General features: G+C 43.3%; 2 protein-coding genes across 13 annotated transcripts in view; one reads left to right on the top strand and one right to left on the bottom strand.

Moving 5' to 3' along the window:
- Positions 1-2,152, bottom strand: part of LOC147026263 (uncharacterized) — a 44,095-nt gene extending 41,943 nt beyond the window's left edge. For 3 of the 4 annotated variants that reach the window (XR_015058260.1, XR_015058261.1, XR_015058262.1), the window contains exon 1: positions 810-1,217. The gene's annotated coding sequence lies outside the window, so the exon portion shown is untranslated. Of the gene's footprint in view, positions 1-809; positions 1,218-2,016 lie in introns of those variants that run through there. The other variant, XR_015058264.1, reaches the window with a different exon arrangement.
- LOC147026262 (translocating chain-associated membrane protein 1-like) overlaps positions 1,975-18,479 on the top strand; it is a 73,691-nt gene continuing 57,186 nt past the window's right edge. The window contains exons 1-7 of one of the 9 annotated variants that reach the window (XM_085881513.1): positions 1,975-2,238; positions 2,622-2,676; positions 8,338-8,453; positions 11,228-11,344; positions 11,577-11,635; positions 12,044-12,128; positions 12,272-12,342. In XM_085881513.1, the coding sequence (XP_085737639.1) occupies positions 2,119-2,238; positions 2,622-2,676; positions 8,338-8,453; positions 11,228-11,344; positions 11,577-11,635; positions 12,044-12,128; positions 12,272-12,342 (623 nt within the window). In that variant the 5' untranslated portion in view covers positions 1,975-2,118. Of the gene's footprint in view, positions 2,239-2,299; positions 2,387-2,621; positions 2,677-5,754; positions 5,892-8,337; positions 8,454-10,118; positions 10,307-11,227; positions 11,345-11,576; positions 11,636-12,043; positions 12,129-12,271; positions 12,343-18,479 lie in introns of those variants that run through there. The other 8 variants (XM_085881515.1, XM_085881514.1, XR_015058259.1 and 5 more) reach the window with 8 other exon arrangements.

Below are 18,479 nucleotides of genomic sequence, written 5' to 3'. Positions count from 1 at the left end.
GTCACTGTTTGGAAGACAGTTAGGACAGGGGAGGAGGCATTGAGAGGGTGCGGGATTGGGGGAGGGGGGGGAGGTTTTGCGGGGAAGGGTGAGGGAGAGGGCTTTGAGGGGTGGGGTTTGGGGAAAGGTTTGAGTGGGGTTTGGGGAAAGGTTTGAGTGGGATATATATATATATATATATATATATATATATATATATATATATACATATATATATATATATATATATATATATATATATATATATATATATATATATATATATACATATACATACAGTATTTGGCTTTTTCTCTCAATGGTGAAGAATCAATTAAAAAAAATATTGTAGTCAGATCTGGATCCGGATCTTCACCAACATCAAATCAGTTCGTCCTTGTCACACACCAAACCTGTCTGCAAAATTTCATCCAGATCCGTCCACAACTTTTTGATATATCCTGCTCACAAAGAAATAAAGAAACAAATAAAGACATTGAGGGGTGAAAAACATAACGTCCTTCACTTTCGGTGGCGGAGGTAACTTGGTCCAAACAGTAATCCTGGGCAGTAAACCCACACCCATCCAGGACCCAGACCAACTACTCTGTCGGTCCGATCTTGTTCATCTTGCACACCTGGGCTGTGGACACCACCCTCGGCTCGAACACTACAAACACGCACTCGACGACTCCTGCAACCTCTGCCAGGCCGCCTCACATGGGCAGCAACAGGGGCAGCAATTTCAAATGTTGCATCTTGCCGCCATTAGAGCATTTCAATATTGCACCAGATGTGGAAATAAATGCGAGTTGTTACTCCGAACTTACCGGCTGGGTGACAGAAGATGCCATTTGCATTTTTGCCGAATTCATCCCATGAACCTAGAATCCCATGCGGCAACGGGCATCTTGGTCATTGTCACATAATAAAGGTTTCATGAAAACTTCATGACAAAAGCTCCAATGGTAAAACCTTATGGCTTGCACCGACACACACAAGCCCAAATGGAAAAGAAATAAATAAACATGGAAGTTACACACACACACACACACACACACACACACACACACACACACACACACACACACACACACACACACACACACACACACACACACACACACACACACACACACACACACACACACACACACACACACACACACACACACACACACACACACACACACACACACACACACACACACACACACCCCAACACACACACCCCAACACACACACCCCAACACACACACCCCACACACACAACACACACACAACACACACACACACACACACACACACACACACACACACACACAACACACACACCCAACACACACACAACACACACACCCCAACACACACACACCAAAACACACACACCCACACACACACACACCCCAACACACACACCCCAACACACACACCCCAAAACACACACACACCCCCAACACACACAGCCCCAACACACACAGCCCCAACACACATACACACACACACACACACACGCCCAAATAGTAAAGAAGTAAATAAACATGGAAGTTACACACACACACACACACACACACACACACACACACACACACACACACACACACCCCAACACACACACCCCAACACACACACACCCCACACACACACACCCCAACACACACACACCAAAACACACACACACACACACACACACGCCCAAATAGTAAAGAAGTAAATAAACATGGAAGTTACACACACACACACACACACACACACACACACACACACACACACACACACACACCCCAACACACACACCCCAACACACACACACACCCCAAAACACACACACACACACCCCAACACACACACCCCAACACACACACACACCCCAACACACACACCCCAAAACACACACACACACACACACCCCAACACACACACCCCAAAACACACACACACACACACACACACACACACACACACACACACACACACACACACACACACCATCGTCCCCAGCCGGGCGGACGGGCTAATTAAAGTACTTATTCTGACCTTGGCATAATAAATTTAGGAGGCTTGGTGTTCCGTCAAGTGTCATGGGCGGGGCAATCGGGAGAAGGAAGCGACAGGGAGAAAGCCGTTGAGTTTGTCAGCATGGTCGTCAAGAAGAAGAACAAGAATCCCGCCGTCTTCAGCCATGAGTTCTTCATCCAAAACCACGCCGACATTATGTCTTGCGTCGCGATGCTCGTCATCATCGGGCTCATGTTCGAGGTACGAGCACCCGGCGGTTGAAGCACGCAGGGCGGGCAGGGCGGGCGCCTGACGTGCCGGGTGTGTCCGGCCCGTGATGCCGATCTCTCGCCGAGCGCGCGAGTCCATCCCGGTGTATCAAGGCCTCACGACTCGTGAACGCTCTTGTGTAACTTGTCCCAACGTTCATTCGAGTTGAGATGTTTGATCCGACTATAACACGGGGAATGTTACATCCTTTCTTGTCTGAATCATTTCCTTTCTTTGTGGGAACACTGTCCAGAGACCAGAGGGACATTATTGACAAGCTCGATTCATAAAGCATCCTCATTACGTCTTTGACATTGCTTTATTTAAATTGCGCTTAATTTTGTCAATATTATTTGTTCCCTCCCATCACCCAGGCAACGGCAGATGCAGCTTTTTCCTTTATCACTCTACAACACAATGTCACAGAAGGTAAAGTGTACACCTGTTTTGATTTGTATCTCTCTCTGTCTCTCTGTCTCTGTCTCTCTGTCTCCGTCTCTCCCTCATTCCCTCTGTCCCTCTGTCTCTCTCTGTCTCTCTTTCCCTCTTTCCCTCTCTCCCTCTCTTTCCCTCTCTCCCTCTCTCCGTCTCTTTCCCTCTCTCCCCCTCTCTGTCTCTTTCCCTCTCTCCCCCTCTCTGTCTCTTTCCCTCTCTCCCCCTCTCTGTCTCTTTCCCTCTCTCCCTCTCTCTGTCTCTTTCCCTCTCTCCCCTCTCTGTCTCTTTCCCTCTCTCCCCCTCTCTGTCTCTTTCCCTCTCTCCCCCTCTCTGTCTCTTTCCCTCTCTCCCTCTCTGTCTCTTTCCCTCTCTCCCTCTCTCTGTCTCTTTCCCTCTCTCCCCCTCTCTGTCTCTTTCCCTCTCTCCCCCTCTCTGTCTCTTTCCCTCTCTCCCCCTCTCTGTCTCTTTCCCTCTCTCCCCCTCTCTCTGTCTCTTTCCCTCTCTCCCCCTCTCTCTGTCTCTTTCCCTCTCTCCCCCTCTCTCTGTCTCTTTCCCTCTCTCCCCCTCTCTCTGTCTCTTTCCCTCTCTCCCCCTCTCTCTCTCTTTCCCTCTCTCCCCCTCTCTCTGTCTCTTTCCCTCTCTCCCCCTCTCTCTGTCTCTTTCCCTCTCTCCCCCTCTCTCTGTCTCTTTCCCTCTCTCCCCCTCTCTCTGTCTCTCTCATTTAGTGAAGTGTTACATCCACCTCTGTATGAATCAAAGTGATGTGAAGTTACACCTAAGACCTAGTTGAATAACTTCTCTAGATTGTGCCTTTAAGGTTGGTGACGAAATTGGAAGTGGGGATTGTTGAGATGTTTTTCCAGATTAAAAAAAAAACAACAACCCAAACTTGATTGTTTGAAAAGTTTTGATTCAGAAACGATTGTCATTCCTAACTTTTTTATTCAAACGTATTTTAGCTGCATTTTTTTTTTTTTTTAGCCCCCGTTAGACTTACTCCGAAATGGAGGCTGATGTATTTGGTCTCGATTTTTCGTGTCCGTGTCCGTGTGTGCGTCCGCAACCATGTCTCGGACATGTATGGACCAATTTTACTCATACTTGGCACAAAGACAACACGTTATGGAACACCTATGCACGTCGTTTTTTTTTTTTTCCAGGTCCAAGATGGCTGACTGGCGGCAATTTTAGTTGTAAAAAAAAACAAAAAACATCCTGGTGTCGAACAGACAAACACGTCCTCAACCATTTCTTGGACATGCATTTACCAATCTCGTTTAGACGTGGCACACAGATAATAAATGATAACTTCCATAAGCATGTCATTTTTTTTTCTTTTTGAGATCAGATCCAAGATGGCCGAGTGGTGGCCATTTCGTTACTTAAATGTGTCCCCAACCATTTCTCATACATGCATGGTCCGATGTTGTTCAAACTTGGTCCAAGCACAGTACATGATGGCATATACATGCCCCTCACCTTATCTTGTGATCTGATTTAAGATTACCAATTAGTAGACTGGTGGCCATTTCAGTTGTACATAAATACGGGCTATATTTACCTTTGCCACAGAAGGTGAAGGAGGTGATGTTTTCACCCCTTTCTGTGTGTTTGACTGTTTATTTTTCTGTGTGCAGGATATCTCAAAAAGTTGTTAATGGATTCGGCCAAAATTTTGTAGACTGGTTTGGTGTGTGACAAGGAAGAACTAATTATATTTTGGTGAAAATCTGGATTCAGATCCGACTACTAGAATTTTTTTCAGTGATTCCTCACCATTGAGAGATCGGGCCAAAAACTGTATATAGCACGATATCTCAAAAAGTTGTGAACGGATTCGGATGAAACTTGGTGGACACATTGGGTGTGTGCTAAGGAAGAATTTTAATCGATTTTGATGAAGATCCGAATCTGGATTGGATACGAAAATTATTTAATTTTTAAAGTGATTCTTCACCATGGAGAGATAGGGCCAAAACTGATGTATAGTAGAATATTTCAAAAATGTATTGGGCCCGATATGTTCTCGTGGATCAGGCATTACATGGTGGAGGTATGCGCTCCACCGAGTGCCCCTCTAGTTATGTATACGGATAATATTGGATCTATTCCTTTAACTCCAGACAGCAAAATTATAAAAACGATGGAGGATATGACTGTCTTTTTTTTATTTTTTTATTTTTTGAAACTTGTGGAACGTGGGATTGTGCTTAAAAATGTTAACTTCCACACTATTGTGGTAGTGTTATTACCCTTCTGTCCCACCAGCTCCTGGAATTCAACATCATTACCACCCCAGGCCAATCTAAGAGCCAGCACGGCTGAGTCCTGGGGTGATGTGGATGACAAACTTTACACGCCTGTGAAACTTAGCATTTTGTTTCCTCCAAATGGTTAATGTTTTTAAAGCAATTTTTCCTGCACACATATTTTGAATAGCATGTTACCTCTAAACTGAATAATATATGGCGGTCGAGGTCAATTTTGGGACCGGTCATTTAATAGCCATGGTTTTGGATTCTTCACCACCTGTTGTCAAACAAACAGTGCAACCTTGATGGCAAATCGGGAACGCTTCCCACGTCTTGGTAAACCTCCAAAAGACATAAAGTTGAAAAGAAATTTTATTGGGATGGTGGTGTGTGTGATTAGAGGCCCACGCTCTTTAAGGAGCTCCAGAGCATGTTACGACTCATCCAGAAATGTTTCGAGGCTAGAATCAATATCGGACGAAGCGCCACTCCACCGCAAGATACTTTACGTTGGCCAAATTCGGGTTAGACATCCTGCAGGCAAGTGTGCGTACCTCAAAGCTGTCCTGCGATTAAATAAATTTATGAATTTGTTTGTTTGTTTTATGTTTCCAACACATTGGGCTAATTTCCTAGAAATTTGCTGCACCACATTATTTTCATACGCAGAAAGTCAACATCACAATAAAATCTTAAGTTCTTCAAATTGATGTAAAAACATGAAATAACGGCACTTTGACTGGTGGCTCCACATTTGAATGTCGTCTTTGTCGGGAATCGAATCTGTCGCATTTCATTATTTGTATTCCCTTTGCAGAATAGGTCCACAGTCTCCGCTGGGCGAAATTGAGTGAAACGAGTGGTCGTACGATCCTTTTACGCCCTTAAGCAAGGAAATGCAGCAGTTTGGCTCATCATTGCCGTGTTGCACTCCTGAGAATTTTCGCACTTACTGATGTAAATGTTTTGAACTTTCTTGGTAGGCTAGGAAGTTGAAAGTTTGCATACCAATGTAATTCGGTTACAAAACTGTCTGTAAATGAAAGTCGCCCGGTGGGGCTTTGAACACACTCACGGAACATCATGTCACCAAATACAATGGCCTGCTGTTAGTGCTGTTGTGGATCACCGATCTGAAAGTTTTATTATTTATCTGGGTTCAATCCCTGAGCCAGACCACTTGATGGTAGAATCGCTAACTCTGTAGCAGCCTCTTATACAATCGTTACTAATTTAAATTTAATCACCGTATCAAAAAGGAAAAAGTTAAATTTATTTCCATGATGACTCGAAATGGCTCTGCTCTTAACGACGTGTTGCATGCGAACAGTCGCAAGAATATGACAATCATTGTTTGTTTTCAACTTCCGTTCATAATCTCTCCCCCTTAATGTTTGTCTTCGACTTCATCACAAGTGCTGCCTTCGTGTTGCCTCGCAATCCGTAACTATGTCGGCAATAGTTTATTTATAACTCCTGACATTTTGCATTGAAAACAAAGTAAATTTGGATCCTTATCAAATATATAAAGCCTTTTCAAACCACTCATTCACTGACCATGGTAATGGCTAGGTAGGTTCATGGTAATGGCTGGAGCAAAGACGATGGCATGCCATCGCAAATCCCCACTCTTCCCACCTAAAGTAAAGTTGAAAGATGACAACACGTTTCCCCAGGAATGACCCAATGTCAAATTTTGAGTTAAAAAAAAAAAATCTTGTTTTGACCCCTGTCACCCTAAGTTCCTTATGCCTGGAGCATGATCCAGGGGTAAAATCAAAAAAATCGTTGCATATTTCATGAGTCCACCAATGTTGATTGCATATACAGTTTCATTCAAAAAAATGTTTTATAATGTGACCGCAATTGCATTTTTTGGTATTTGACCCTTTGACGCCACCTCAGGGGGTCGAGTCAAAAATGATACTGCTCTCGCACCTACTTGCCATGTTGTGATCATAATTACCAGGTTTGGTAAATATCTGCACAACTGCTTTGGAGTAGATTGAATAACAGACGGAGCAGATTATGATATCCTCCCGTTGTTTTTATTCACTTTATTTTTTATTACCATTATTATTATTATTATTATTATTATTATTATTAATTTTTTTTTAAAGTGTGGGTATGCTAATCTTCTAGAGGCACTTGTAAAATAAATGAAGCATTTTGTGAGTGATTTGCTTGATGTTTTCATTCTCCAGCATCACTTTTTAAAAAATTTGTTCATTTCACGAGCTTGGAAAAACAGATCCAAGCAATTTTGTTTCTGATCCTACGAAGCACACACCTGCCTTTTTGACGTCTCTCATCTGTGTTTGACTCTGCCAAACTATAAACTTTCCATCCTCGTGTTTCGCGGGCAGCATTGCATCATCGAGTGCGCTGTCCATTACATGTCATCTTATCCTGGGGTATTGTCTGCCAGCATTGGTTGCTGTAAGACTTTAAAGATCCCACATTGTCTTGGTGTCTTTCGCAAAGAGTAGGCAATTGCCACTGGTGCCTTGATGAAGTTACAAATTCTTGCCCTACCTTAAATGTGGTGCACACTTAGAAATATGCAAACAACCGTCAAATGTTGCACACGAATGAGGTCTGTCTGCTGCTGTTTCCTTCGTCTTTGTAAGCATGTTTCTCGCATGATTTATTCAATGTCCTCGCTCCCCTTTGTGTTTTAAAAAAAAAATTCATTTATTTCACCTTTTAAGCTTCTTATTCACCACAGCTCAGTTGGTTGCCTTGCAGTTTATTTATTTTTTTATTTTTTACCATTTCTATTCTGAGCCTGCTCCTCTGTCCTCTCACCTCTCTATCCAACCCCTGCCCCTCTAGGTTGCACATGTTCTTCAAAAAACCCATTCTGTATCGACTTTGTTATCCTCACTAAGTTTATCTTTATTCATAATCAACCTCTTCTTTTGCTTGTGGGACTGTCTCCGTAAGCTTATTATCTTAACTTCTTCCCTCCAGGATGTCAGGTCTTCTTCCCAACACTACCTTGTTTGTTTTTCCTATTCCTCTCTGCCATCTACTTCAGCTGCTCATGAAATAGATGTCACTTTCCAACCTTTCACTTGCGGTCTCCTCATGCACCAGTATGCCTCTCTGCATTCTTGTCCTGCCGTTTTGCACTTTGTCCCATTTTATTTCTCATTGACCATTCACCTCTTCTTATTCTGCTCTTCCATGAATCATTCGTCTCTTCTCTTCCATGATGGGTAGTTGTGGGAAAGACATTTTATTTTAAGTGAGGCCCTCAATTTTGGATTCTTTGCAATTCCTGTTATTGCGGCACTCGTGATGTGTGTACTGTCCCAACTCTGTCATGACTCTTGTTCATGGTAAATGTCTCCGCATGTCCGCCGCTTCAAGGCAATGGTGATATTGGTTTTGTTTTCAGGTGGCACTGAAGGTGTGACTTTGTACCAGTATGGAAGGAAAGACTTGGCAGCAGTGGTGTTTTACTCTGTCATTGCGGTGGTGCTTCATGCGGTGTTACAGGAGTATGGACTTGATGTGAGTACTGATTGTCATCGTATTTTGCTGTACATTTTTCAGATTGATCTCCTTTTTTCTGTGCAAATGTTCTGGAATTTCTGACTGCCACCGACCCTTCTCCGCATGTAGATAATATGTAGATTGTACATGCACCTACCTATGTATGTATGTGTGTGTTACTTTGCCAATTTGAAGTAGACCCCAACGCCTGCATTTTTGGACTGTAGTGTAGTGTCAGAGGCAGCTTTCACAGCTAAACACAAAACCACAAGACATCAACACAAATTTAATTGACACCATGTATCGCTAGCCAACTGACCCATTATTTTCACCCTTTGTTGTCTGGAAGAGCAAGGTCGAAGTGACAGTGATGTAGCAGGACAACAATTCGGCACAATCAGCAAGACGATGAATGGATAGGAAAATGAGAATGAGAAAAAAAGAAAAATTAATGGGGGCAATGTGTATAATTGGTCGGGATGGAGGATGACATGAGGTGGCGGTCTGCTGCTTTGCTTGCTTGTTGAAGTCTTGGAAGGAAGACTGGGAAAGAACGGTCTCTGGAATGCAGTGACATAGACCGGAAATGCGAGGTTCAAAGGAGTTCAGGTGTGCAGTGAGCTTGGATTTTGGAAGTTTAACTTGGAGGGGGTGACTGGAAAAACGTGTGCATCCTGCGGGATGGTCGGAGGCCTGAAATGGCAGAGGGAGCAATATTTTCGAAGCGCTGGTTAAAGAAATTGAGACCACCAACCTGCCTCCAATGTGAAAGCAACAGACCTTGTGATTTGGCTTCATCATTGGAGATTTTGATAATGTTGAGAGCTTTAGATTCCACAGAATCCATCAGAGACAGATGTGATACTGGGATACCAGTTCATAGGGGAAAGCATTACTTTGAGCTTCAGATAAAGGCTTGGGAGACTGTGAGTAGCTCTGATTTTTCAAGGAAAGACTTTTATTGACGGAGGATGCCCAATGTGCAGCTGTTTTTGGAGGCCAGCTTTGTTGTGGTTTGCCCAGGAGAGGTCATAGCTGCGAGAGGCCGAGAAGTTTGAGAGGTAGAACCTCTCCCATTGAATGAATGACCAAGGAAATAGGTGTTCATTTGGCAATCTTTCCAGAACAATCAGGTGAGTCAGACGGAATGCACAGTTTAACGTCCATCCAAGGGACGGTGCACACGTTAATGCCTTCCTCTGCCTGCGAGTCACCAGGATGAAAGTTCTTTATCTGGGCCGCGATTCTAACCCAAACTAGACCACTCACTCAAAAGTGAGTTTGTATACCTCGAGGCCATCCTGCCAGCCCATGGAGGAAGTCAGAAATCCAGCAATGATGGTGGCCGTTTATGTCACAGGTGGAGAGCTTGGCAAGCAATGCAGGATGCCAGACGATGTTGAGTTCTCGAGCTGTGTCCAATGAGATGGTCCTGATCTCTTGTTTGACATGTATGGCATCCAGCCATTGCTGAGAGACGAGCAGCAGTATGTCCAGAGTTGAGTGACTCGGACGGAATCCAAACTGATTGTCAATGATCAGGCTTTATTTAAACACGAAAGACTTTATATCAGCAGCAATGATGGATTCCATGGTTTTGCTTGTAATGGGAAGTAAGCTCACTGGTCTGTCGTTGATTATGGTCTTTCTTTTGCTTTTTTTTTTTTTGCACCCTTCTTGTAGACGGCAGTGACGTATCCTGACCTCCAGGCCAATAGGAGTTGGCCAAAGGAGGACGGACTGAATAGGGCAGACAAAGGGGACGCAAGAAGCAAAAGGGAAGCAAGATTTGAGAATGTCGCCACTGAAGCCATCTGGACCTGTTGTCGAAGCATGGTCAAGGCTGCACAGAACTTTTTCCAGCCTTTCGGGTGAGAAGGATAAAGTCCAGTAGATGGTGTGTATGAGTAGGTAAGATGGGGACAGAATGGGATTGGTTTGGTACCGAAGATTTGGAGGCAGAGTTTAGACATTTTGACCTAATCTGAAGGAGAATCTGCAGTAATGCCATTTGAGGTGAGGGAGGGGATCCATCATTTGAGGTGGGACCACACACCAGAGACGGACTTGATAAGGTGCCGCCATGACTTGGAGCAAGGAGAGAGACGCTGGAGAGTTCAGCCATGAGATTTACAATGTGGTGTATTCTGGCATGCATGAGGACGTGGACACACTTGTTGCGAGCCTTACAAAATGAACTAAAGTTGGCCCAAGTCAGGATAGCTTTTTGTGTTGAGAAAGCAAGGTAATATTGGGATCATTGTAGACTGTCAGCCGAAAAGCATACTTCGATGCCTTGTATAATTAAAAATGAAGGCAAGGCTGTAATTCGTGAGAGTTATTGGTTTAGAGCTGCCATCATGGGTGAGACATGATTGGCCTCATCTATGTAGGTTGTCCTTTTCTATATCAAGGTGTGTATTTATACTTGCACAAGTTTGACATTCATCTTCACCGCATATCCTTTCAGGTGATACAACGTGGTGTTTGACCACCTGCTTGTTAGATGCAAGTGATTTTGATAACACGTTACTGTTTCTCGCAGATAGGTTATTCTGTGTGTCCCTCTATGATTCATCCACACTTGTGCAATTCCCAACGGTGGCCTTGCCTGCCAAGTTATCTTGTAACTATCGTGACGCATCCGTGAGAAATGATGTTGTTGCAACAGCTGTTTGAAGGATTACTAACATTTGCAACCGGTCTCCACTTGATTGAAATGCTCGTAATATTTTTCATTGCATGCCATTATATTAAAATTGATCGAAAGGTGTTTTTTGTCGTCTCCGAAGAAAATGAATCGTCGTCTGCACTTATCAAAGATTAAACACAGCAAGTTCAACGAGTCTGGCCAGCTGGGACTATTCTACTGCATCTCATTCTTCTGGGGAGCTTACCTCTTAAGCCTGGTGAGTACTGCGCAGTCATTAGCTTGATTACACAAGGGTCCATTGATGAAAGTCTCTGCGCTCCCCGAGTCCTCCCGGATATGTAGCAAAGGATTACTTTGGGGGCATTTGGACCATCTGATAAAGTAAGGATGAAACGTTATTGCAGCTGCAAATCCGCTGACTATGCTTGAGTAATGGAAGCATGACCCGGGGAATGCTTTGTGCTGTTTTGTGTTCTTCGTTTTCACAGGAGGATTATATCAGCCAGCCTTCTGGCCTTTGGGAAGGCTACCCCCACACCAACATGTCGTAAGGCATTGTCACATTTTGTATTGCACAGAGGGATACCAATAGGGGAGTGTTGAAGGATGAGGGAAAATCCGAAGTTGAGAGAGGTCGTTGATTGGGAATCGTTTGCTGTTTCTTTCGTGTTGACCCATTTCAACCTTTTTATTTAAACATTTGCATTGCAAAATGAGATAAGGTTTTGAGCTGAACGTTGTTGTTTTCCTGCCAACTGGCAAATTGTCAGAGTTTGCTTATTGTGTGTGCTGTCCTTGTTTTTTTTGTTTTTGTTTTTTTTTCCAAGTTGACTGATGAGTTTGAGACCAGGAGTACAGATAGATGTGGCATTAAGTTGACATCTCCGTTGATCGGTTACAATGTAAACTGTATTTCCTTGTGTCTCTCGATTTATTTATTTTTCTTCCCTCTTAGGTCTCATGTTAAGTTCTTCTTCATTTGTCAAATAGCATACTGGGTGCATGCCCTTCCGGAATTGTATTTCCAGAAGATTAAAAAGGTGAGCTTGACATCAATGTGTGAACTTAATACTTTGGATTACAATAGTTGTATTGATTAAACAATTGGAACACTATTTTGTACATTTTCTAAATGTTATTTTAACAATTCATTGAAATCGTATCTCTCTGCCACATGATGCAGGAGGATATTCCCAGACAGCTGCAATACATCACCCTTTACCTGGCTCACATTACTACAGCCTATTTGCTGAAGTGAGTAAAATTCACTTTCCGTTCACATTTTCGTTGGAGATTGAATCGCAAGCTCCTTGGTTTCTTTGTCCAATCTTGCTTCGCTGAGTCACCGACTCATGGAGCAATGATGATTGTAGAATCCACAGCAGGACTTACAAATTGAGGTCTTCGTTTATTTTCATAGAATTTATTCAGATAGAGATAGAGATATTTGATTTATTTTGTTTCTGAAATTGACTTTGCAAGTAACTTCCATGCTGACTCACCCACACTGATATGATTGGGAGCTTGCAAGGAAACGAAGGAAATGTGGACGCCCCAACAGGGCATTACCATGAACCATTACTCAAAAGGAGCAGTGTGTAATGGTCATGCATTTTCACCAGTACAATTGAACACCAGTCTTGGTCAGTGGATTAATTGGAGGATCAACTAGTTGCACAACTACTTTGCACAGGTTATGTTGTGGTCGATTTGACACGATAGCTCGACACCGCCTCAAGAAAACTGAAAAATATTGTTTAGCAAAGTGGGACATAGTGTAAGTGCATTGTATCCCATGTAAAAGTGAGAGACGAGCAAGAAAGTAGATTCACATTTTTTTTTTTTTGTGTGGCTATCAGCTCTGTTGTTACTTGGTGAAACGTGTTGCTTTTTTTTTTGCCAATTATGTTGGTCTGTATGTAGTGTTTGTCTGTCTGTCTTTTTGTCTGTCTGTCTTTGCTTGTCGCATCATTTTTGCCCACAGTTTTTAAGCAATCGTTTTGAATTTTTTTTGTGTGTTTAGGTGACTGGCCGAGGACGGCAACGCTAAATTTTGGTGAAGATCCGAATCAAGATCTGGATCAGAGAATTTTTAAGTGATTCTTCACCATTGAGAGATAGGGCTAAAAACGATGCAGCAGAATACCTTAAAAGATTATGGATTGATTCATACAAAACTTGGTGGACAGGTTGGGAGTGCCACTTGGAAGAATTGATTCGATTTTGGTGAACATCCAAATCTGAGAATGTTTAACTGATTCTTCAGGCCCTGTCACACCTTGACGATTTAGCCAGCGTATGCCTGACGTATGCAAAATTTGGATAAAACGCTGGCACGTGTCGAATACGTTATGGGTAAGTTTGTATACGTTAAGAGCACGCTGGCTTTTTTTTCGTAGTACGCCGAGGTGTGAGACAAATTTTCCATGCTTGAAATTTTTCGACGTATGCCAGCGTATGACACACGTTCCGCATAATGCTGGCCATAAGTTGTAGGCACGTTACGCGATCGTTGACACACGTCCACACACGTTACTTGTAAGTTACTCATAAGTTGAAACGCGTCAAGGTAATGGTTAGCGTCAGTGTTCCAGACTCCCTGTTTTTTTTTTTTGTTGTTTTTTTTTTTTTCTTTGGTGTGATGTTGGCACTTTGATTTCTAGTGTGGTTATAATGTAATATAATTAATAGGCTGCCGCTCAACGATTGAAATCATAACCGCACTAGAAATCGAAATGCCAACATCACCGTCGTACCAAAAAAAAAAAAAAACCAGGGAGTCTGGAACACTGAAGCTAACCATTACGTCGACGTGTGTCAACGATCGCGCAGCGTGCCTACAACTTATGCCAGCGTATGCGGAACGTGTCATACGTCGAGTACGTCGAGAAATTTTCAACATGCTGAAAATTTCTCAACGTATTCGGCGTATGACGACGTATGCCAGAAAACTACGATGTATGCCAGCGTGCTCTTAACGTATACAAAACTTACCCATAACGTATTCGATGTGTGCCAGCTTGGTTCGGCAAATTTTTCATATGTCGGCATACGCTGGCTAAAACGTCAAGGTGTGACAGCGGCTTCACACTTCGATGTCTAGTGCGGTTATGATTTGAATCGTCGAGCCGCAGCCTATGAATAGCCTATTCCACGTGATCGTCGGCGATACGCTGCTGCACACTATGCATAAGTTAGACTATCGTTGGGCATAGGTTGTGAACGCCGACAACACACTCAGCATTCGTTGGTATAAGTTATCTATATGTGATTAAATCGTTCTGTGTACGTTACTAATACGTTATGCATACGTCCAACACGTTATTATACGCCCAAAACTTCAAAAAAAAACATCAATAGTTCAGTGTGCACGAGCGTTTTACATACATTTTGAGACCTTGCCATACGCTGGCTAAAACGTCAAGGTGTGACAGGGCCTTTCACCATTGAGAGATGGGGCTAAAAAACGATACTGCATCTGAATCCGGACCCGGTTCGAGAATTTTTCAGGTGATTCTTCACCATTGAGAGATGGGGGCAAAAACTATGTATAGCATGTTATCTCTAAAAGTTGTGGACGATTTGTGACAAACCGAGGTGGAAGAGTTGGTTAGGTCACAAGAACAAGCCAATTCGATTTTGGTTAAGGCATACAAAATGTAAACTAGTCAGCCTGGCAGAGATATATACTCTACCGAGTGCTGTTCCGTTTCGCCAAGTTGTCACTCTAAGAGTTCTTTTTTTCTTCATCTGTCTATCTGTTTGTCACATGATTTTTGGCCACAGTTTTCAAGCAATCGATCCAAATTTTTTTTGTGTATAGGTGACCGGCCAAGGACAGCAATGCTTAATTTTGGTGAAGATCTGAATCCAGATCCAGACCTGAGAATATTTCAAGTGATTCTTCACCATTGAGAGATGGGGCCAAAAAAGATATGTAGCAAAATATTTCAAAAGATTACGGTAGATTCTGACAAAACTTGGAAGACAGGTTGGGAATGCCACAAGGAAGAATCTATTCAATTTTCGTGAAGATCCGAATCCAGATCTAGAGATGAGAATTATTTAATTTTTATGTGATTCTTCACCATTGAGAGATGGGGCCAAAAATGATATATATCATGATATTTCAAAAAAGTTGTGGAAAAGTTGGTTAGGTGACAAGAACAAGCCGATTAGATTTTGGTCAAGGTCCGGATTCAGATCCAACCTATCTGTGGGATAGAAAATGTAAAATATTCAGCTTGGTGGAGGAATGCAATCCACTGAGTGCAGTTTCGTTTCGCCAAGTGCCACTCTTAGTTTTTTGTTTGTTTATTTGTTTGTTTTCCTTCATTTTTTTGTTGTTTTATGTACTTATTCATTTGCCTGATGCTTTTCTGATTTATTTGTTTATTTTTGGGTTACACATGATGTAGATTGTTTCACACAACAGAGCATCCTCACATTTTAGCTGCCTAGTGTCTGAGTTTATTAATACTTTCTAATGCTGCAGTGGGCTGGCAGAATGACATGGAGGTACTCACACTCACCTCTAAGCTGTCTCGTTTGGGTTTGAATCCCATCCCAGCTATAAACCGTCATCCTGATGTTTCACAGGTATGGTAATTCGTCAGTCTGTGTACGATCTCTCGGATGGACATTAAACTGGTGTCCATTCTGCCAGCATTAGTTGGCGGACATTAAAGATCCCATGTTGTCCTTCACGAACAGTAGGGGAGCCATCCCCTGCACAATCATCAAATTCCAAAAACTCTTGCCATAATTTTTGCTGGGAGAAGGATGGCAAACTGCCTAGCACAAGCCTTGCCAAGAAACTCCTACGGCAGCATGAATGATCTGGAACAGGGGATGGTACTTTGGGAATGCTTCAGTACCAGTTGGGAGCAATTTTTTTTGGAGCACGCTCATTTTTATGGGGGTATTAAGTCTGCTTTCACGTCTGACGTGATATCTCACTTTATCTTTTCACAAGAGTTGCCATTTGCTTAATTCCAAAATCGATTACTGTATATACCTCGTTGCAAATGACCAGGACTGGGATTCGACTGAAGGTGGCAGGAAATGCAATTTGTTCAGGGTTCCAGTGACAACTCGCCGACATGCCACAAAAGACACTGTGGTATATTTTACATCCACAAAGTAATGCCAGCGGATACCCAGCTTCATGTCCATCTGAGGGGCAATGAACTCTGTGATGTAATGTAGTGCACCCAAACCACCAATGCGTCCATTTTTAGTTGGGCCAAGAATTGAAACAAACCTACATAGTTCAAAGGTAAATGTGCTATCTCTGCATGCACACATGCACACCCGAACATCTGGCACACCAAATCGGTGAGAAGTGAGTCAGGAAGCTGAACCACAAGCAGCCAGGTGTCGCGGTAGTAGCATGAAAATTCCGGCAGCAATAGTCAAACAGTTGGAAGTGATCAATATTTCATTTTGGTAAAGACTTCGTATTGCAATCACAATCAATAATTTAGTGCATCATTTCTGCGAAGGCATGAGTTGAGACTGTTTTCCATCAGATTCGACCCAAATGAACTGTGCATGGACAAGAGGAAGTGAAACGGATGGCACAAAATTAACAAAGCAATGGGGATCATCTATGTTGTTGTGGGTTCGGCGGCCATGTCACGAGGAGCTTCTTCGACCCGCTTCCCGACCTTTGACCCTGAAGCTGATTAGCTGCAGATAACTCCGCGACACGACGAGTTTCTAAGCAACACCAGACATCGTCTTTGATGATTAGTTTAGGTAGGGTCCTCGCGTCCAAATCCCGCATTACCTTCTTGGCAAATTAATCCAAACAGATAAGGCGTGTGCTTCGCAACACGCCACTCCTGTTCAATCAACATATCCAAGCGATACCCTCAGTGGGATGTTGACGAATCCGAACCGTAGTGAAACAGCGGGACAAAACTCCCACCCACTATTTACACAATAGTGTCTAACCAATGGAGAAAAACACAATCAGGCAGTTTAGAAAGTTTATAAAAGCCAAAAGGACATGTATTTACAGCCAAAACAGCTATTTATCGAGCAAAAAGAGTGCTGCAAAGAAAGATCTTGCCCTTCAGCACACAAGCCCCTCAGTCAGTCACCTCAACATGAATCTGAACATAGAGGGGCCTCAGGCACTCCAGGGAAATGAGGTAAGAAAGAAGGATAGCCAGAAAGGGATAAAAAGGTGGGGTTTGTTGGCGACCCCTCGCTCACCAGACGTAAGCCTGTGGGCTTGCGTTGGTCCCAACGTGGAAAATTGGAGGGGAAGAAAGAGAGTGTGATGGTGGGGAGAGATGCAGGTGAATGCTTCATAATGCGACAGAGCAATTGTGAATAACCCAGCCCTGTACGGTTCGAGGGGGCACTTGTTGAATGTTGTCCTGCTTTCCAAGTGAATGAATTCGAAATATAGATAGAAGGAGAAAGAGAGTGCAAGTCGGTGTGTGTCAGCTGGCTTGTCCAGGGAAAATCTCTGCGGCTTGTCCGCTCTCGCTTCACGGCACCAGTCAGTTCGTTTCTGCAGAAGCTTGCTCTTGCAACTGCTCGCTCTTGTAATGGCTTGCTCTCACAACGCCTTGCTTGTCTCTCGGATGTTCCCTCTGTGCATACCAGCAGCGAGTCCTCGGATGCTTGGGTTTATAAGGTCCTCAGGAGAGGTGTGGTCAAAGGACTGACCAGCAGCTCATGCAGTTTGATCTTCACAGGTACTGCCTTCCCAATGGTGCACTCCCGTTGCCATGCGGCTCTCATTGGCCGAGTTCCTGGCTCAGCGATGTCATTGACCGGCAACCCTGCCCGTATGCGGATCTGCTGGATTTGTAATTAAATGTAATGTGGATTTTGTAAAGTGCAATGTTGTGTGTTGCGAAGTGTGTGGATGTGCTGAAAATAAGTAGAGGTAGAGAGAGGTAGATATTTATTGAGAAAAAGAAGAAATACAAAGGGAATCCTGCTACACAAACACAATGCATTTCCCTGTTCATTGATGTGAGGGGAGAGGTAATTTAACGAAATAAAATGCTACGAATATATCTGAACTCCAGGGTTCCTTGATGTGTTGGATGTGTCGATCCAGATTTCGGGATTTCGGATCGGTGGTTCCGTTTGATGTTTATCAAATAGTCACCATAAATAATCTGTCTTTTGACAAGAGTGGCCAGGCTGAAGCATCCGGGTCAGAGGTGACACTTTGGTGTGTGGAATTTGCGTCCTTTGGAGATCGGGGGAGTACTTGTCACGCTCCATACATTTTGATTTTTATCTCTGCCCGATGGCAATCTGCCTTCAAGTTTTTGGTTTGCAATCACAGGAACAATGGTCTGGGTGGCAGACGTGCTTTTGTTTGATGCAGATTTTACCGTGTGATTTGTAATCCATGGCTT

The sequence above is a fragment of the Eptatretus burgeri genome, chromosome 5, assembly GCF_056783735.1.
Source record: "Eptatretus burgeri isolate ZD-2024b chromosome 5, Ebu_testis_v1, whole genome shotgun sequence".
Classification (NCBI taxonomy): domain Eukaryota; kingdom Metazoa; phylum Chordata; class Myxini; order Myxiniformes; family Myxinidae; genus Eptatretus; species Eptatretus burgeri.
Note: the sequence above shows the minus strand (reverse complement) of the source record. Positions and strands in the feature narration are given on the sequence as shown.